At 42.0% G+C, this 21,686-nt stretch overlaps 1 protein-coding gene across 3 annotated transcripts in view; it reads left to right on the top strand.

The window, feature by feature from the left end:
• Positions 1-243: 243 nt before the first annotated feature.
• Positions 244-21,686, top strand: part of LOC127634280 (receptor-type tyrosine-protein phosphatase H-like) — a 35,184-nt gene continuing 13,741 nt past the window's right edge. Inside the window, exons 1-4 of one of the 3 annotated variants that reach the window (XM_052113761.1) lie at positions 244-487; positions 13,584-13,905; positions 17,007-17,279; positions 17,701-17,979. In XM_052113761.1, coding sequence (XP_051969721.1) covers positions 440-487; positions 13,584-13,905; positions 17,007-17,279; positions 17,701-17,979 — 922 coding nt within the window. In that variant the 5' untranslated portion in view covers positions 244-439. The remainder of the gene's footprint in view (positions 488-13,583; positions 13,906-17,006; positions 17,280-17,700; positions 17,980-21,686) is intronic. The other 2 variants (XM_052113762.1, XM_052113763.1) reach the window with 2 other exon arrangements.

Genomic DNA, 21,686 nt, shown 5'->3' on the forward strand with positions numbered 1-21,686 from the left:
ACTTTGCAGCAACAGTTATGTGCTGCTCATTTGCATTTCTGTGATTCTGTGAGTTAATAAAGAGATGTAGACCAGTGAAGAGAAGTGAGTTACAAGCAGCTGGAGAAAAGTAAAAGGGAGGAGTTACAAAATAAGGAAGAACTTTGGTCAAAGTTTGATGTATATTTTTCCCCGTCATGAGACAAAGGAGAAGTGGTAATATAACAGGTTATTATCAGTTGATAGAGCAGGAACAGAGAGAGAGAGAGAGTCAGATGCCTGAAGTTTAAAGGAGAGACTAAATACATGATACTGAAGTATGACTGTGCATGTTTCAGCACAGGATCAACAACAGGCTTGTCTAGTTTTCATTAAAGATGTTTCTTGAGTGTAGGGGTTAAAAAAGTACTTATGCTGTGAGAACTTATGCTGTGAGAACAGTGCTGTTTTTGGTTTGATCATGGGATGCGTTTTGCTTTTGGTAGTGCTGTATGTGGTTCCTATATTGGTAAGTCACTTTCATTTTATACACAACTGTTATTTATGTTTAATTGATTAAGAGATGCGTGATGGTGAGGCTCAGACTGCCCATAGTCTTGACAAACAGGTTTTATTCTCAGGACAAAAACACCAGTGAAAGATAGAGTACAACAGGGCTAAAAGCACATCTTAAGAGGAAAAAAATAGCTTTTTTTCTGGTCACAAGTGTATCAAGTATATTTAAGTGGGTCAAGATTAAGAGAAAAAAAAAGAATTAAATATTGATGGAGCACCATCATTTGTGTGAAAATAAATAATAATAGAAGGCTGGGGTAAAACTTTACTTGGGGTAAAAGGTCCCCAGGGCATTATAGAGATATTGTTTAGATCAGTGGTTTCCAACCTTTTTTCCTTGAAGCCCCCTGCCTTGAATGCAATATAAATAAGGGGGCTTCATATATATATATATATATATATATATATATATATATATATTTAAGCAATATCACACGAGCAAGAGTACGATATAGCCCTGCATCAGCACTGCTGTGAGTGTTGTAGGTAATCACAGCAGTGATGATTTAGGGCCATATAGCATGATTGCGAGTGTGATATTGCTTCTATACAAAAGTTCAATGAACAAGTACATTTTAAAAAATTAGGAAAAACTGAGTACAGTCATAAATATGCATTTGTGCATGGAACTACTTTCTTACGCAATGGATCCGAATCTGCCGTTGCTGGTTCAAAACAAATGATACGTCAAAGCCTCCGTTATTAATTCAAAAATCTCACTTCCGAAATAGTATCACTTGTGCTGTTTCTAACAAGTCATTGGATAGGTGTGTGTGTGTGTGTGTGTGTGTGTGTGTGTGTGTGTGTGTGTGTGTGTGTGTGTGTGTGTGTGTGTGTGTGTGAGCGTGTATTTATCACTTTGTGGGGACCAAATGTCCCCATAAGGATAGTAAAACCCGAAATTTTTGACCTTGTGGGGACATTTTGTCGGTCCCCATGAGGAAAACAGCTTATAAATCATACTAAATTATGTTTTTTGAAAATGTAAAAATGCAGAAAGTTTTCTGTGAGGGTTAGGTTTAGGGGTAGGGTTAGGTTTAGGGGATAGAATATAAAGTTTGTACAGTATAAAAACCATTATGTCTATGGAAAGTCCCCATAAAACATGGAAACACAACGTGTGTGTGTGTGTGTGTGTGTGTGTGTGTGTGTGTGTGTGTGTGTGAGCGTGTATTTATCACTTTGTGGGGACCAAATGTCCCCATAAGGATAGTAAAACCCGAAATGTTTGACCTTGTGGGGACATTTTGTAGGTCCCCATGAGGAAAACAGCTTATAAATCATACTGAATTATGTTTTTTGAAAATGTAAAAATGCAGAAAGTTTTCTGTGAGGGTTAGGTTTAGGGGTAGGGTTAGGTTTAGGGGATAGAATATAAAGTTTGTACAGTATAAAAACCATTATGTCTATGGAAAGTCCCCATAAAACATGGAAACACAACATGTGTGTGTGTGTGTGTGTGTGTGTGTGTGTGTGTGTGTGTGTGTGTGTGTGTGTGTGTGTGTGTGTGTGTGTGTGTGTGTGTGTGTGTGTGTGTGTGTGTGTGTGTGTGTGTGTGTGTGTCTCTGTCTGAGGGGAGCGGTAGTGTAGCGGCTACGAACCTGGCGACCAATACCAGTGACAGTTATCTGAACTGGTCCCGGGCCTCCCCTAGGTTGACTCAGCCTAAAATGAGTACCTGGTGCGGTGTGTAAACATCGCCACTGGGGAGACAAAGGCGGTCGGGTGTGGTGCTGGCCACCCACCCCCTTGTGTACTGTTCTGGACTTCATAGGTGCTCGCTAACAGCACTTGCCTCTACAGTCTGTTAAGGCTAAATGGCGGATCTTTATCTTTACCTTTGTGTCTGTGTGTGAGAGAGAGAGAGAGAGAGAGAGAGAGAGAGATGGAGCGTGTGCAATCACCTGTTGCCACACCCATGCTTTCTCAGTGGAAAATAGACGTCCAAGCTATTCCTCTTTATTTCGGGGTAGCCGGTGCACAAGGTTCATTCACTAGAGAAACAGCGATGTCTCCGCCATTTTAAACAGTATGTATCCAATGTGGAAACTCTGATAAAAGGTAAGCACCTTGAGTTCTATAATAAATCAGTTGTCTCTCAGCTGTGATGAGCCTTAATCCTGAAGTTGTCCGTTTAAAGCTGTTTAAAGCTATTTCCTAGCTTTGGTAATGTATTTGTAATACGAGCAATCACGGAGCGCAGTTCTATGTAGACAATGACTAACGGATTCACTTTACGTCACCAACTGGCTTATATTACACACAAAAATTATCTTTTGCCACCACCTGCTGGATACATATGTAATTTAAAAATAAAGACAGTATCTCCTAACAGATACACTTTAGTTTAGAACAGCATGAACACAAGCAGAGTGATCCACACACAGTGAAGCGTCCGAGTGCCGATGCTGTCACACCATCAGTGCTCATGGAATGTCTCTCGTCCAATCAGATTCGAAGACCGGAATTAATTGTACACATATATATATATATATATATGTGTGTGTGTGTGTGTGTGTGTGTATATTTTGAGAAATGCAAAAATAATGCAAAAATATAACAACTGATAAAAATAATATTTACAATATAATAATTTTTTGGAATGTGCATTCTTTGCCATGCGGCGGTATTTTGTATGACTGCAATAGACAGGATACTTTAACATGTCTTGCTGTTAACACATTTCTACTGGTATTTTGTCCATCCCAACACAGAGCCCTGCATCCATTTGATGGCCTTCTTATAATGTGTTAACACGTCAACAAAGTATGCAGTTTTAATACGTTTTTGCTGTCTTGCAGTGTGTGGTTATGATGTTGCAGTTATTCCAAAATCCAAGAAAAGTAAACTCACAAGCTCTTGGCCATGTGACAGTCAGTGCACCAGAATATATTTGATATGCTTCATCCTCATGCAGTTTTGTAAAGAGGCTTTGGTCGGTTGAGGGACATTTCATGAAGTTTTGTTCCAGTTGCCAGGGTGTCAAGTCTTTGCACGTTTTTTTATATTGAGAAATTTCTTACGTTGAGTTAGACGAGGAAGCTGACATGCTCTCTTACTGGTTTTGCACATTTTATCGATCTTTGACCACATCAAAGTGTGCAAGGTTCCACGCTATGGGGCAACCCCAGGTTGGAAACCACTGGTGTAAAATTGTCAACTATTGCAAATACTTTTGAGACACCAAAGTTCTTTTTCAGTAACAAATTAATATGATGCTTATTCAAAATAACCACTTTAGAAAAGGGAGTGCCATTTCCTGTTTGTTTCAATCACATTTGACATTTAAGTATTCCAGAAACAAATCTCCATTGTGATTGGACGTGAGCCCACTTTCAGCATTCTTCATAACAAATCTATTCTCCTCACTTAAGTAAAACACTGTGCATTATGGGGCATTTAGCCCTGTAACAGTGGAGCTTGAATACTATCCTTTTACGTATTGAACAGTTAGCCCTGTAGTACCCAGTGCTAACCTTAGAATAGCTCTTGTATGACATTAGGAGACTTGGAATGTATCATATGAGTCATATGGACTACTTTATTAGTGATTATCACCATCCACATTTCAAATATCTCATTTTGTGTTTAATTTTTCTTTTTGAAGAAAGTCATACAGGTTTGGAACAACGCTAGCTCTAACTGGGGGACTTGATAATCAAATTTATTTCAGGGAGTCCTACATGAGGTTTCAAATAAGAAAATGATAAAAGAGAGGATATTTAAAAAGATTAGTTCTCCCATTTTTACTCATCCCTGTGTTGTTATAACCCGACCTGACTTTCGTTTTCTTAACACATAAAAATTACAGTTTATGGTGACCACCTCTTCAAGCTTCAAAAGAATGCAAAAATGTAATTCAGAAGTCTAATAAATTATTCCATGAGACTCGTGATTTTTATTTTCAAGTCAAGTTAAGTAATTTTTATTTGTATAGCACCTTTCAAAACACATCTTTTCAAAGCAGCTTTACAGAAGATAATTAACATGACATTAACATACTATATGCAATTATGAAAGCATACGATAAGGTTTGGTGAGAAACAAACAGAAATTGAATGTATTTTTTTGTGAAAATGTTCACTTTCCATTGATCTCCTGTGTGTGTTCACAAAAGGGAACCAGAGCAACATTTCATGAAGACCCCTCGCGACATTGGGGCGTTCAAGAGAAAACTTTCACCAAAAATGAAAATTCAGTAATTGTAAACTCACAATGTGTTGCAATATTCAAGAAAAATCTTATTTTGCTTATCTAGAAATAGGTCCGCCACAGTAATACACCAACAGAACACAACACAGCTGCACACAAACCAGAGAACAGAACTTAATAAACATGTCTGAAGAGTTTGTAGTCGTATATTTAATGGATTTCTATGCCCATCTCTTTAAGTTTGAAATTCAAGACCTGTTTTAAATTCAAAGAAGTAAAATATTATATATGTGGAGTGGTGGTGGTGGTGTAGTGGTCTAAAGCACATAACTGGAAATCTGGTTATCAGAAGGTCAATGGTTCGATCCCCATAGCCACCACCATTGTGTCCTTGAGCAAGGCACTTAACTCCAGGTTGCTCCAGGGGGATTGTCCCTGTAATAAGGGCTCTGTAAGTCGCTTTGGATAAAAGCGTCTGACAAATGCATAAATGTAATGTAAATGTAATCAGGTTTCGTACTTCCTTTTTTTGGCTCTTCTGATACAGGAACTATAGGAACACTTCCTCCTTGCACTCCATCCAAAGAACTTTATTACAGTAAGGCAGTAAGATTGTATGGCTGTTGTCACAAAGGGTATTTTTAACTTTAAAGGAGACCTATTATGCCTCTTTTTACAAGATGTAATATAAGTCTCAGGTGTCCCAAGAATGTGTCTGTGAAGTTTCAGCTCAAAATACCCCATGGATAATTTATTATACCATGTTATAAATGCCTCATTTTGGGTGGAATCAAAAACATGCTGATTTTGCGTCTCTTTAAATGCAAATGAACTGCTGCTCCCCACACCCTTTCCGTAAGAGGGCTCTGCCTTTACAGCTCGTGCTTCGGTTACTTCAGCAACAACAAATCAGAACGTAACTGACTGACAGCGTAAATACTGGGGTTCAAGCAGGGCTGGACTGGGAAGAGAAATCAGCCTGGGATTTTATATTGCAACTGCCCCAAAAGTTGAGTGGGGGGATGTTCGCTGTCCTTTTCTGCATATCACGGCGCCGTTTTGTGAAATGTTCTGCATAACACGGTGGTGTTAAGAAGTCAGTGGAAAGGCGGAGGCGAGAACCGGCTTGACGATATAAATAATATTTTAATGAGAAACTTAAAAGACAAACACACACGACGGACATGTCCGTAAACTATCTCTCCCTCCCGCAAAATCCTCTGCAGTCGGCCTTTATCCCTCACGGAGGCATAATTAGCCTGATAAGGGACTGGGTGTGTAGAATTCACGACCCGGCCCCGCCCTCTGCCCTGCCACAGCCGCCTCATTTTAGCTTATCGTGGCCCATTCGGTCATTTTGCGGCCGACACACCGGCCCGCTCGGCTCTCCCGACGGCTCCAAAGTGTGTCGGCACTCCGGGAAAATGCACAGCATGCCAGATTACTTGTCCACTGCATCTTCAGTGGCTCTGATTCTGGGAGCACTTATGACAATTACGAAGCTGAGAAATTATTCTTCTCACTGTATCTGCTCCAGCGCGGAAAAAAATGGCGGTCTATATGTTCATCACTCAGGTGAGGTCACTACAGGAGGGTAGAGTCCATCACCAGTCCTGGGTTCACGAAAACTGTTCATTTTGACACACTGTTTTTGATTAATAGAAGTATAAGAAAGAGGAGTGGGTGGAATTTTAACATTATAGGGTGGTTGTGTACACACACTGCCGACTCACATTTATGTACAAACACCATGTAAAAGTGAATTTTACATAATATGTCCCCTTTAAGGGGTTTCTTTCAACCAGCAGTTGGAGTCTATGTTAGGATATGTAGGAGTTAACTGAAGAATTGCTCTCCTTGTCTGACACAGTCAATCCACGCATCTTATCGCGCGTCTTTTTGAGCATGTTACTGCGGAGACCTAGCACGTGTGGAGGCTCATGCTATTCTCCGTGGCATCCATGCACAACTCACCAAGCGCCCCACAGAGAGCGAGAACCACATTATAGTGACCACTTGGCTGTGTGCTTAGGGCCGTTGGAAGGTGAACCTTCTTAACATTCTGAGGTCCTGAGTGCTCTGGTCACTACAAACAAATTGTCTGGCTCAACTGTTCAAACACCAATGACAACCACATTTCCTATCATTATGTCTAAGAAAGATGAACTAGCCAATGAGAGTACGTTATGGTCGGAGCAACATGTGTAGCTCCACTCCATATGTAGCACCACCTCATTCTGCAGGCTGCAGCCAGGTCCTTCTACGTTTTGCTGCAGTTTCTCAGTAAAATTTCCAGTGGGGGGGCGCCAAAAGCGAGTAAAATTGTGTCATAATAAGACGAGGGGTGAATATTAGATGGAGGTTTTAATGAGTAGGACACACCTCCCTAACGTAAAACGTTAACCTAATGAGAGGTAGACACAAAACAGACATCCTTACCCTTAATCAGCTTAAACATAACCGATAGTATTCAAAAATTAATCTAATATGTCCTGTTCTCTGTGCTTTAGTGTATAGACCTCCTAAATACAATAAGGATTTTATTTGTGAATTCTCAGAACTCGTATCATCTCTGGTAACCCGTTTTGACAAGCTGTTAATTCTGGGAGATTTTAATATTCACGTGTGCTGCGAAAGGCAACCTCTAGTCAAGGATTTTTTTATGTATGGTGAATTCTTTTAATCTCACACAGTTAGTTTCAGGACCTACTCATGTAAAGGGTCATACTCTTGACTTGGTATTATTATCAGGTCTTTATGTGACCAATCTTGAAGTAGTAGATTCTGGAATCTCTGACCATAGTTTTGTTTTATTTGAGTCTGTGCAGCCACATTCTGTACCTCTACCCCCTGTGCGCTGGCACCTCTCTCGTTCGATTCATTCTTCCACAGTTATGCAGTTTTCAGAGGTGTATGCTTCTGCTTATCTGTCTCATATCACTGATGTCATTACTTGTACTTCAGACACCTCACAGTGGGTTGAAGTCTTTAACACCACTTGCACTGCCATTTTAGATCAGGTTGCTCCTTTAAAGTCACGGAGATTTAAAATAAGTCAGGCATCCAGCCTTGGCTTAATGAGCATACTCGCTCTGTTAGGCAGGACTGTAGGAAGACAGAGCATAAGTGGAAGAAGGATAAACTTTAGAAATGTTTTGTGATTCCTTAAATCAGTATCAAGACTCTGTCATGACTGCAAAATCGAACTACTTATCTGAAATAATTGTTAAAAATGCCCATAGGCCTAAGATAATTTTTAATACAATTGATTCTGTTTTGAAACCTGCCCCTGTGGGCTATCCAGAAGCAACACCTGAGACATGTGAAAAGTTTCTTGAATTTTTTATTGACAAAATTCAAGACATTAGAACACATGTCATGGGCCCAACTGTGATACACTCTGAACCCACGCTGCCTTCCAGTTCTTTTAGTCACTTTGACCCTGTTTCATCTGCTCAACTGTCAGATATAATTTCGTTAATGAAACCTACAAATTCTCCCATGGATGTCATACCATCATGGCTTCTCGAAGATGTTTTTAGTAATTAATAATAATAATTCCTTGCATTTATATAGCGCTTTTCTAGGCACTCAAAGCACTTTACATAGTATAGGGGGAATCTCCTCAACCACCACCAGTGTGCAGCATCCACCTGGATGATGCGACGGCAGCCATAGTGCACCAGAACGCCCACCACCAGCTATTGGTGGAGAGAGTATAGTTATGTAGCCAATTCAGGGATGGAGATTAATACAATGCCATGGTAGATAGGGGCCAATGGGGGGGGTATTTGGCCAGGACACCAGGGTTACACCCCCTACTCTTTACAAGAAGTGTCCTGGGATTTTTAATGACCACAGAGAGTCAGGACCTCAGTTTAACATCTCATCCGAAGGATGGTGCCTTTTTTACAGTATAGTGTCCCCCTCACTATACTGGGGCATTAGGACCCACACAGACCGTAGGGTGAGCACCCCCTGCTGGCCTCCCTAATACCACTTCCAGCAGCAAGGTCTCCCATCCAGGTACTGGCCAGGCTCAACCCTGCTTAGATTTAGTGGGCAACCAGGAAAGAGATGCAGGGTGATATGGCTGCCGACTGTTGCCTCCATTATGCTGGCCATAATCAACAGTTCTTTGAGAAATGGAGCAGTCCCTGCCAGTTTTAAACATGCTGTGGTTCAGCCTCTGCTGAAAAACCTAGCCTTGATCCTATAGTTTTTAAGAATTATAGGCCTATATCAAAATTGCCTTTTCTGTCCAAAATCTTGGAAAAGGTAGTTTATTCGCAGCTCTATTCTTATCTAACCACCTTCAACATATTCAACAAATTTCAATCAGGCTTTAGGGCACTGCATAGTACTGAGACTGCACTAGTAAAGGTGACAAATTACATTTTAGTCTCCCTGGATTCTGGAAACGGGGCCATTTTAATCCTTCTAGACCTCAGTGCAGCATTTGACACGATCGATCACTCCATTATCTTACATCGTCTTGAGAAGGTGGTTGGCATCAAGGGAGTTGCAGTAACCTGGTTTTCATCATATCTTAAGGAAAGAACTTTTTCTATCAATATTGATAATCACTTCTCTTCCCCAACACTGCTCACATGTGGCGTTCCACAAGGCTCCATATTGGGTCCTCTGCTTTTTTTATCTTTATATGCTTCCTTTAGGCTCCATCTTTCAGAAATAAAGTATAGCTTATCATGGTTATGCTGATGACACACAATTTTACCTTCCTGTCAGGTCTAATGATTGTTGTTCTATCAGTAATCTCATCTCCTGTCTTGAGGAAGTTAAATTATGGATATCTGAAAACTTCCTAATGCTTAATGAGGATAAAACCGAGGTCATTGTTTTTGGCTCTTTGCTACATATCGCTGATATTGAAAATCAGTTGGGTACTTTATCTTTAACCATGCACAATAGAGTTAAGAACTTGGGTGTCATCTTTGATTCTGACTTATTTTTTGATAAGCAGATAAATGCTGTTGTTAAAGGAAGTTTTTTCATCTAAGGTTTTGCCATTGCTAAATTAAAACAGTTTCTCTTACAGAAGGACTACTGCAACGCCTTATATGTGGATCTGTCTCAATCTACTTTTTCACATCTGCAAATAGTCCAAAATGCGGCAGCTAGTCTCCTAACGGGTACCAAGAAAAGAGAGCATATTACCCCAGTTCTCGCTTCCCTACATTGGCTTCCAGTTCGATACTGTTATGAATTAGGGAAGTCAGGAGAAGGTGGACGGGAGGTGCGGATCCAGACGCGGCTTTATTCACAAGCAAATAATAACAATACAACACAGGAACAAAATAAAGGGTCCACAATGGGAAAAGGAAACTAAAACATGGGAGAACATAGAGGGGCAAAAACATCCACAAGGACAAGGAAACCTCGAACGAACAAGAAGATGACCGGAGCAGCGAACATGAACAAAACATCAACATTCAACGATCGACAAAGGAAAGGGAAAACAGCGGGGTTTAAATAACCAGACATGATAATGACAAAATAACAACCAGGTGTGGACAATAACACAGAGGCGGTAGTGAAGACGATCGGGAATGAAGGGAAGTGTAGTTTATTCAAGGACAGTTAAACACGGGGCGGACAACAAGGAAAACGTGACATGGAGCGTGATCAGTGATGAGTGAAACAGAAAACACGGGGCAGACAACACGGGATCGTAACAGATACAGAGTAAATTTCAAGGTTGTGATGTATGTTTATAAGGGCTTGCATGGTTTAGCCCCTCAGTACATTGCTGATTTACTCCATCTACATTCTGCACCTATGTCTCTTAAATCATCAAATCAGCTACTCCTCTCTGTTCCTCGTTCCCGTTTGAAAACTAAAGGTGATCGGGCGTTTGTAGTTGCGGCCCCCAGATTGTGGAATGCACTCTGTTAGGTCTTCCTCACTGCCGATATTTAAATCTAAATTGAAGACACATTTTTTTTCTCTTTAGCCTATAATGTTGGTTGAGAATTTTAATAGTTTTCTGTGTAGGTTTTATAATGTTTTATTAATTTGTTCTTTTTAACATTTTATAAGTTCTATAAAATTCTGTTATTAATGTTTGTAAAAAATTGTACAGCACTTTGGTTACAACATTTGTTGTTTTTAAGTGTGCTTTATAAAAAATAAACTTAACTTGACTTGAAAAACAAAATTAGAAATGACATTTTCTGAAGCAACCACGTCATTTTGTGTAGCTTCTATGACACTTTTGTGTCACGTGTCAGCTTTCGTGCTTGACTAGTCTTGAGCTGCGGTCCCACTCAGGTTACGCAGAAACTAATCACATTGGAATAAGTGTGTAAAAGTACGAGGGTCTGTAATACAATGTAATGTTAAAATGTATCGTTTTTCAAATGATGCGTATAGTAAAAATATTTTGATGTCATAATATAGCAGTGTGTGAGTAATAGTGGTGAAAATAAGTGTCAATAAAGTAAAAAAAAAATGCACAGTTGTTGTAGCGCCTGTTCTTTTTACCAAGAAAATGTAGAATTCGGCACATAAAATTCAGTTTGCAAAAATGTAGTTCCCCTTCTGTTGCTCACTTCGACGTTGTGTCGAAGAAGCGACACTAGGGGTCTCTATTGAGAGCCTTTTGCATTTCTGATCTATGAGAAAAGGCCAATGAGAAATTGGCAGACAGAATGCAGCAAGCTGAGAGTCACACACTGTTCCTCTCATGTCTCAGAGTATATGCTGTTGGATCTACGACGCATATCAGCAGCTTTCTCCTTCTCTGCACAGCAGAGCAGAGAACGCCGACACCTGGGGGGATCGCCCAGTGTCGCCCAATGTCGTTACTGACCTCCAAAGCCTACAGCGCCACTGGACAGACCACTTCCGCCTTGCATGCCATGGCCCCTCCTGCAACCCACCAGGCCAAGTCACTTCAAAATCTGCACTTGGGTAATCCTGTTCCTGATGTGCTGCGATCACGTCCCCCGCCATGTCATCTTCATGTCTGGCCCCTGGACGGGATGCGGAAGATCTAGTTGGGCTACCACCTGCTGTCATTGACATGATCAACCAAGCCAGAGCTCCCTCTACCAGGCAACTTTACGCCCTGAAGTGGCGCTTGTTCACAAATTGGTGTTCTTCCAGGGCTGATGACCCACAGAGGTGCGCAGCTGGGTCAGTGTTCTCTTCCCTGCAGGAGAGGTTGGAGGCTGTCCCCCTCCACCTTGAAGGTGTATGTAGCTGCTATCACGGCCCACCACGATGTAGTAGACGGCAAGTATTTGTGCAAGCACGACTTAGTTATCAGGTTCCTAAAGAGGCGCTTGGAGGTTGAATCCCTCCCGGCCAAGCTTGTTCCCCTCCTCGGATCTCTCAGTGGTCCTCTTGGGCCTTCAGAGACCCCCCCTTCAAGCCGTTAGAATCAGTCGAATTCAAGGCCCTCTCCCTGAAGACGGTCCTCCTGATCACGCTCGCCTCCATCAGAGGGTCGGGGACCTGCAAGCGTTCTCTGTCAGCGACACCTGCCTGGAGTTCGGTCCGGCAGACACTCAGGTGTTCCTAAGACCGCGACCGGGCTACGTGCCAAAGGTTCCTATGACTACCTTCAGGGACCAGGTAGGCAGGCCCATCTCCATTGTTGCTGTGTCCGGTACGTGCTTTTTGTACCTACTTGGACCGCACGCAGAGCTTTAGACATTCTGAGCAGCTCTTTGTCTGCTTTGGTGGACAGCGGAAAGGGAACAGAGGCTTTTCCACTGGGTAGTTGACGCCATTACATTGGCCTATCACACCCGGGCCATGCCCCCCCCCCTTTGCGGGGCCGAGCACACTCGACAAGAAGTGTTGTGTCCTCATGGGCACTGGCCAGAGGCACCTCCCTAGCAGACACATGCAGAGCAGCGGGTTGGGCAACACCCAATACCTTTATGAGATTTTACAATCTCAGGGTTGAGTCGGTTTCGTCCCGTGTTTTCTCAGGTCCGAGCCGGTAGGTCTCGGTAACATGCTGTCAACTGACCGGGTGGACCGCTTGCACCTAGTGCTCTTTCCCTCCGCTGAGGTAAAACTGTGCATTCTTATCCCAGGAGATCCCACCAACTCGGCTCCCTGGATGACTCCTCCCTAGCCCTCTGGTCCGCGAATTCAGCGGAGGAATTCAATGCGGGTACTCAATCTACCCTGTACTGGAATAGGTGCTCTACAGGACGGCCCCTATGTGGACTTATCCCCCTGTGTGTATTTTCCGCAGTACGGTCCCCTTGCGAGCGGACCCGCGTCTCCCTTGGGCAATCCTCATGGACCCCCACTCGCCGTATTTTTAGCAACTCCTCGCTCCCAATGAGGTAGGATCTACCACCTCGCCCCCCATCTAGGTTACGAATGTAACCTCCGTTCCCTGATGGAAGGAACGAGACGCTGTGTCCTCCCGGCCATGTCGCTGAACCGAGCCACTGTTGCGGCCGAACCTCAATGTCAGCTCCTCAGAAAAATCCTGAATGAAACAGATGCATTTCCATCCCTTTATACCCGTATGTCGGGACATGCAAATTCTGTCTGCCAATTTCTCATTGGCCTATTCTCATAGAGCAGAGATGCAAAAGGCTCTCAAGAGAGACCCCTAGTGTTGCTTCTTCAACACAACGTCTCGTTCCCTCTATCAGGGAACGGAGGTTACATCCATAACCTAGACGTTATAGTTAAGCTCATTTTATGAGACTAGGTTGGACGAATCCATCAACTTCTCAATATTTGTGTCTAAATTTTCCTTCTCAATTCTTTTAAAAGGTTTCTTTTCTAATATTTTGTGTCCGCTTATGTGAAGACCCAAGAATATGACATTTTATTAGTGATTGTTTTTGAGTCTAGTTGTTTTACATTTGATTATTAGATTAATTACATATTTCTTCCCTTAGGTACAAACAACTACTGCTTCTACACCTTCACCTTTACCGAATCCCCCTGATGTTAAGAGTGTTACAGTTAATGCTCGAACAGAGTCTGAGTTAACCTTAGAATGGATTAAAATCAGCAACAACACAGATTACTTTTATAAGCTGAAATACATCAGTGAATCAGGTCACAGTGGAACAGATACTCCAATCAATGGATCTGCAACAGTTGATAAAGTGACACATATAGTGTCAAATTTATCTGCTGGGACTCAATACTTCTTTACTCTCTACACTGTTTTAAATGACCAGATGAGCAATGGATATAACTTCTCCAATGTAACTGGTGAGTGTGACTCCACATATAAATAAAGTTAAGCTCACTATAAAATGTATATTACTCTTGCATTTTTAAAACAGGCATCAAATCCTTTCAAGTTTAAAATTATTTTTTAATAATGTGTTCAGAGTAATCTCTCTAAAATCCTACAATTAAGAAGACATAATGTGGACTTCACAATAAAAGAACATAACCATTTCAGTGAAACTTAACATGTGTAAATATTTGTATGTACATAAAAAGATTCAACGACTAAGACATAAACTGAACAAGTTTCACAGATATGTGACTAACAGAAATTGAATAATGTGTCTCTTAACAAAGGGGGGGTCAAATGTAACGTCTTTGTGTGGCCACCAGCTGCATTAAGTACTGCAGTGCATCTCCTCCTCATGGACTGCACCAGATTTGTGGGATGTTACCCCACTCTCCCACCTAGTCGCTTGCAAATTCCCTGACATTTCTGGGGGGAATGGCCCTAGCCCTCACCCTCCGATCCAACAGGTGTCAGGAAAATAGCCAGATTGCAGAACCAGATGGAAGAGTTTTAACAAGGCCTCCTGCATTACTGCTGGACTGTGCTTCAGCATTTCTGTTCTAATGTTGTCTAAACCACATGCCTTTCTGGGTTTTAGTTTCTTAAGTGCATCTGCTAATCTGATAGTCTAAAGGGTTTTGGTTATTTTTTATTGTAGATTCCAATTCATTCAGTTTATTTTGCATGCTTTTCTGGTCAGGTGTGAGATTTTCTGGAGAAATTTCTTTGAATAAGTTTTTAAAATAGTCTTTCCGTAATTCTCGATTTTGTATGGCAATGTCCTGGCTGTGTTGTTTATTCAGACTGTTCCATTTTTTCCAGAACTGATTATTATTAATTGAGTCTTCAATTTCATTAAGAGTGTGGTTTAGGTGTTGTTGCTTTTTGTGGCGTATTGTATTTTTAGAATCCCTGAGTGCTACACAATAGATTTGTCTGATTTCAGATTTGTGTGTTCATCCCCAGTTTTAAATTTAGTTTTCTTGTTTTGTACGGAGTAAATTTGCCTTGATTGAGCACCTTTGATAAATGTAATTTATTTGTTGTACTGTGGAATTTACATCGATCTTGTTAGCCACAAACCATGTTGTTTGAAATCTATTGATTAGGTTGGACATTTCTTTGGAGCTAATTGCACTGAGGAATTCGGAATCATATTTTGGGGACCATTTGTATGTTGGGTTTAGTTTGAACAGGTTGCTGGGCCCTGATAAGGTAGACTTATGACAGTGAATGCACGTATGTAGGAGGGGTCCATGTCTGTAATGGCATAGTTAATTACACTAGCACCAAGAGCTGAGCAGTATGTGAATCGACCTAAAGAGTCCCCTCGGATCCTACCATTAAGCATATACAGACCCAGGCCTCGACAGAGACACACTAACTCCTTACCGTTTTTGTTGACTGTACTGTCCGTATTGTTCCGTGTTGTAGTGGTGGGGGTTAGATGTGTGTTGGTTTCAGTATGTGGTTATTCCCGTGGGTATCTATAATGTCCGGTTCTGAACCTGTCCTTGCATTTAGATCCTCACATAACATCACATTCCCCTGGGTCTGGAATTGGCTGGTTTCTGTCTGAAGCTGATCAAAATGATTGTCCTTGTAGTACGGAGACTCTGATGGAGGTATGTAGGCTGCACAGATGTAAAGGTCCTTATCACAGTCTATGATGCCTTATTTAAGTTTAAGCCAAACATGGCTTAATGTTTTTCATGAATGATAGGCTGTTTTTTTACAATAATATTTCCCTGTATCCAAAAGGGCAGTGACTGTCCACGTCTGATCTGCACCATGTTTCTTGCAGAATAATGATGTCCTGGTTATAAATGTTTTTCAGGAACTCTGTTTTTAAAGTCTTGGCCCCTAAGATTGTGGCCTTGCATATTCCAAGAGCTTATAGTGAAAGAAGTCATAGTGAAATAAAGTGAGGTGTTTTGGTGGTCCAGATGGCTTACCCCAGTATTCTACAGATGAGATGTAGAAGATGTCTCACCTCTGTAATGTCTGAGGAATCCATGTGTATTTTGCCCTTCACTACATAAGTGAGCTGCTGTGATTGTGGAAAAGGCTGTGCTGTTCTGTCCGGTGCCTCCTGTTGTTGTGTGTGAGGGTCCATGTTTGTAGGTTGACTGGAGCTGGGCTGAGAGTTTGGTTGGGCTTCAGTGTGTTGTGGTCTGGTTGGTTGCTCTCTTCTTATTGGAGTGTGTCTGGTTTTTGGGCCCCTTTGTGTATTTGAAAGTCGGTTTCCACGATGACTGTTGGAACTTGTACGCCAGCGTTGTGAGGGTTCAGATTGGGAATTTCTGCAGAGTAATGAATCTTTTAGGTTTTTAGCAAAGACTCTTACACTCTCCTGACTTAGGTGCACATGGTCATATAAATCCTCAGTCATTAGACTTGGGTGGTGGGCAACGTTGATGGCCGTAAGTCTGGAACATGCAGTTGTTATCCTCTGGTTGATGCTATTGATCAGGTCAGCAGGGTGTCCTTCCTGTGTAGCAAGATTGAGATGGTGATGTTGGCCTGCAGGAATGCGAGAATTTGAGCCTTCTTAGCCACTTTTATGACACTATCTGCAACTCTTTCCATCTGGGTATAGAGGTTGTTGGTTCCTGTGTGAATGATAATGTTATGTGGGTTGTGCAGATTTGACTGACAGAGGATATGGAGTGCGCTGTTTGTTGTGGGGCACCAGAATTTGCCAACCGTGTGTTTAGGGAAGAGCTTTCGGTGGTGCAAGAACTTACCATTTGAGTCTATAAGAATTGCTGTTTTTGGTGGTTGTAGTTTCCGGATTTTAGGTTTACGAGGGTGCTTTGCGGTTTGAGGGTTTTGTGTTTGAGGAGGACTGCGCTGAGCTGGCTGTGTGACAGTACTGTCGCTGGTCTCCTGACTGTTCTCTGTAGCTGGTTGCTCATTGTCTGTCTGTGAGTCTGTGGATGAGCAACTGAAATGCACTTTATTTCTATTTACATCTTCCAGTGTTTCATTAATGCTATGAATAAGTGTGTCTTTTTCTATCAGTTCTTTTCTCAGTTCAGACACTTTTTCATTTAAATCTCTTCCTCAGTTCCAACGAATGTTGAGAGTGTTAAAGTAATTGCCCGAACAGAGTTTGATTTAACTTTACAATGGGCTAAAGTCAACAACAACAGCAATTACACTTATGCGCTGAAATTCAGCAATGGAACCTACACTGGATCACAAATCAGTGGATCTGAAACTGAAGCTGTAGTGACACGTACAGTCTCAAATCTGTCTGCTGGGACTCTATACTCCTTTACTCTCTACACTGTGTTTGGAGGAGTGAGCAGCAGTGGATTCAACTTCTCCAGTGTAACTGGTGAGTATCAGTACAACATTATGTACAAGCCAGAACTCCCAAGTAACCACTTATCAAGTTCTCCATATTTTCAAACTTTAAATCTTTCTTCAACCTGTTCAATTATTCTGACTAAATAAGGCCTGTATTTAAACTTCAAAGTAACCTTGAAACTGTTGTAAGTGTTCGTACAAGACTATGTCAAGCCAACGTTCATAGCTTGTTTTGATGAACTTTACTTTTATTGTTATTGTCTAAATCTGTAGAGAAAAATCTGGCCATACAGTGACCTAAAATGAGAAACTTCAGACATTTACCATGCCTGACATTCAATGTATTGCCAAGCATTCTTACGTTGGGGAAGCATTTCTTCTAAATATCTGGTGTTGCAGATTTATTTGGTTTAACAGTTATAATCTCACTATATTTTAATTTGTTTCAGTTCCTTCTAATGTCAACAGAGTGTCTGTGGTGCACCGCAATGACACCGATATGACCTTACAATGGGACATCGTGACAAACAGGGACAACAACACATACACCTATATACTGCAATTTATAAATGAATCAAGGAACAAAAACATAACTATCAGACCATATGGGAATTCTGTGATTATACTTAATATATCAAGTTTAATTCCTGCAACAAATTACAGCTTCAATCTCTACACACTGTTTGAGAACATGACAAGTAATGGATACAACTTTAAAAACTCCACGAGTAAGTGTTTCTAATTCCTACATTGTTATTCTTAAGTTATATTATATTATATTTTGACCACAGCAGGGTTGAACAAAATTCCAAATTTCATTAGTCCATCACAAGTTTGGCAACTACCTTGTAAATTCTGCTGCATTTTGCTTCATGGAAACCTGGCTGAGTGAAGCCATTCCAGACAGCGCATTACATCTGCTGGGCTTCCAGGTGTTCATAGCAGATCACACCACAGAGATACCGGGGAAAACGAGAGGCGATGCAGCGTGTTTTTACATCAACCAATTTTTGTGTACAGATGTAACAACATTGAAGAAGATGTGCTGCACTAATTTAGAGGCACTCTTCATAAACTAAGTCTTTATACTTGCTGCAGGAGTTTTCCTTGTCTATATTCCTCCACAAGCATGCATGAACGCAGCCCTGCAACAGCTGGCTGATCAGAGCACAGATATGGAGCAACAACATCCGGACTCACTTATAATGCTTGGAGATTTTAACAAGGCAAATCTCACACGTGAACTGCCCAAATAGAGACAGCACATTAGATGCCCCTCCAGAGACAGCAGCTGGTGAGAATGGGGAAATTCACCTCCAGCACAAATACAATCAGTACTGGTTCCCCCCAGGGATGTGTGCCCACTACTTTTCTCCCTGTACAAAAATGACTGCACTGCCATGAACCCCTCTGTCAAGCTCCTGAAGTCATCAGACAGTCATCGGCCTCATCCAAGATGACAATGAATCTGCATACAGAATGGATGTTGAACAGCTGGCCGTCTGGTGCAGTCAAAATAACCTGGATTTGAACATGGTTAAAACAGTGGAGATGACAGTGGACTTAAGAGAAACACCCTGACATTACCCCCGCTCATCATTCTGAACAGCAATGTGGCAGAAGTGGAGTCATTCAGGTTCCTGGGCACTACCATCTCACAGGACCTGAAGTAGGACACCCACATAGACTCAGTTTTGAAAAAGGCCAAGCAGAGGTTATGCTTCCTTCGCCAGTTGAGGAAGTTCAACCTGCCACAGGCACTGCTGATACAGTTCTACTCAGCAGTCATTGTGTCTGTCCTTTGCACTTCTATGACTGTCTGTTTTGGTTCAGCTACCAAGTCAGACATCAGAAGACTTTAAAGGATAGTTTGGACTGCTGAGAAGATTATTGGTGCTCTCCTGCCCACCCTGATAGAACTGTACACATCCAGAGTGATGGGCTGGTAAAATCACTCTTGACTCCATTCACCCAGCACATTTCCTCTTTGAACTGTTACCCTCTTGCTGGCACTACAGAGCACAAAGCACCAGAACAGCCAGGCACAGAAACAGTTTTTTGCCTCTGACCATCCACCTCATGAACAGTTAAAACTGCCCCAAATACTTTTCTTTGGTCAATACAACCATGTGCAATATTCAGTGCATCCATTCCTACTTAATTCCATGTTTCATTTATATTCTTTAACAAATCCTACCTCTTCTTCAATACATTACATCACCTTACATCACTCAGGTTGTCATGGTCCTGTCACCTTGTCATGTTGGGTTTTTGTCTGATGGGACCATGGCATCATCGCCCCATGTTCTTCGTGTCCAGTCTTTGTTTGATTGCACAGATCTGACAACCAGCCTGACTAGCCACACTACTCCCTCTCTCCCGCAAACACACAACCACTCCCCATACCCACAGCTCCATGTTCTGTTCCAAACGTGAAGTTTTGTTCTGTCATGTGTTTCAGGTGCCACTGGCATGCAGAATCAGTGTTTCCATGGGAACCCTAAACATTTCCCCCAACTTTCAGCTGGCAAGCGACACCTGTTCCTTGTTTGTTTCTGCCTATTTTAAACCTCATGTGTCTTGTCCTTTGCTGGACTTTTGAATGTAGTTAAGTGTAGTTCAGTGTTGACTGAATGTTTCAGGATTGTTTGGTGTAAAGTAACTAACCTCACTCTCTTTGCTTAGTTGGTCCTGTCTCGTTTATCTTTTGGTTGCCCGCATCTGCCCGTGTGTCAGGTGTGTGGTTGCCTTCCAGTCTGTTGCGTGTCAGCGGATCTTCCAAGGAGAATACTTCATCTCTGACCACGTGTCGGGAGTGTGGATGCTTTCCAATTTGCTGCATGTCAGCTAAGCTTCAATAGAGGATTCCTCTAATTTATCCTTGATATCCATAGTGATTATTCATATTTATTGTAAATAAATCCTTTCAACTGTTCATTTGCTCTTGAGTCTGTATGTCTCGTTATCGCTAATGGTACAGGTCTCATCTGTGTAACTGCGTGTCTTTAACACTGTGAATGAACCCACAGCAACAAATAACTTTTTCCATTACACGATCATTAAATTAAAGTGTAACTGGAGCGCTTTGCGTTCACAAAAATTCTCATTGAAATATTTGCTGGAGTTTAGTGCAAACTTCCGCAGATAGCATTTGCATCACAGCGCTTCAAATCCATGCGGCTCTGTGATTTCAATTGAATGAGACACTCAAACGCGCTGTTCATTCTCCTTTTTGGACCGTAAAATGTGATTGAATTTAAAGTGAATAAAAATTGCTGTTATCTAAAATAACCGTAGTTAAATAAAATAATCACAATCTATGGATTATTAAAAACTACACTTACAGCAGTTGGATTTCTTTCATTTTAAATCCATTTTAATTCATGAAGTTAACAAGTTAACTAAAGTTTGGGAGCGGACCACGCCTCAACCAATCAGCTACTTCCCGTCAACGCACTTATACTGAACCAACTTCCTCAGCTCCGTTTGTCTCAGTTTCTCGACGGACTCACTTACCATGGATCCCAAGCTTCAGATCAACCCTCAGAGCCCTCAACACATCCGGCATTCTCACGCGATCCTCCCACCGTCACTCGTGACGTCACCACGCATCTTCCACAATGGCCTCTGTCAGCAGCATCCGTGCCACCTAGTGGAGTCCAAGCGCATATTCCAGCAATATATGCTCCTTCAACCTCGGATCTATCCCAGATCATTACATCCTTCTTTTCATCCCTATGCTCACGAACAGCTTCAAATCCTCACGCACTTACATCCTTTCATCCCACCATCCATTCCTCTACCCTTCCTTCAGCCGTTAATAGCAGCATGGCTCCTGTCATTCCTAGTTCCTCTCCATCAACCAAACCAAATCAAGTTTCCTTTGCAGTATACCCAGGAAATCTACCTCTCAATGGATCTTTTCAACCTCCTCCTATTTCTTCTTTCTTTCCAACTAATCCACCCATTGTCCCCTCCCTCACCTATCCTAACCCCACATGATAGGCCCATTAAAAGAGCCTCCATTTTCTCCATTCTGCTTTAGCCCCATTGGCATTGCCACTAGGAAATTCTCTGGAAAAAAGAGATTAATCATTGACCTCTCTTCCCCCCACAGCATTAACGTTCCTAGCATCAATAGCCCCCAACTTCTCTATGCAATACGCAACCATCGATCACACCGTCATTCTCATCCGCAAGGCAGGCCACGGAGCATGGCTCTCTAAAGCAGACATCACCAACGCTTTCAAAGTCATGCCCATTTGCCCAGATTTCTACTTCCTCAGCTCCGTTTGTCTCAGTTTCTCGACCCCACCCAACCCTCCCCTTCAAACTCATCCCTTCAACCCCTCCCTCCTATCTCATCCCCCCCCCCACCCCAGGGGGGTCCTCCGTCACCCAGATTGAGGCGAATAACCACGCCACCACGAGGACC

Source organism: Xyrauchen texanus, chromosome 41 (genome assembly GCF_025860055.1).
Source record: "Xyrauchen texanus isolate HMW12.3.18 chromosome 41, RBS_HiC_50CHRs, whole genome shotgun sequence".
In the NCBI taxonomy this organism is placed as follows: Eukaryota; Metazoa; Chordata; class Actinopteri; order Cypriniformes; family Catostomidae; genus Xyrauchen; species Xyrauchen texanus.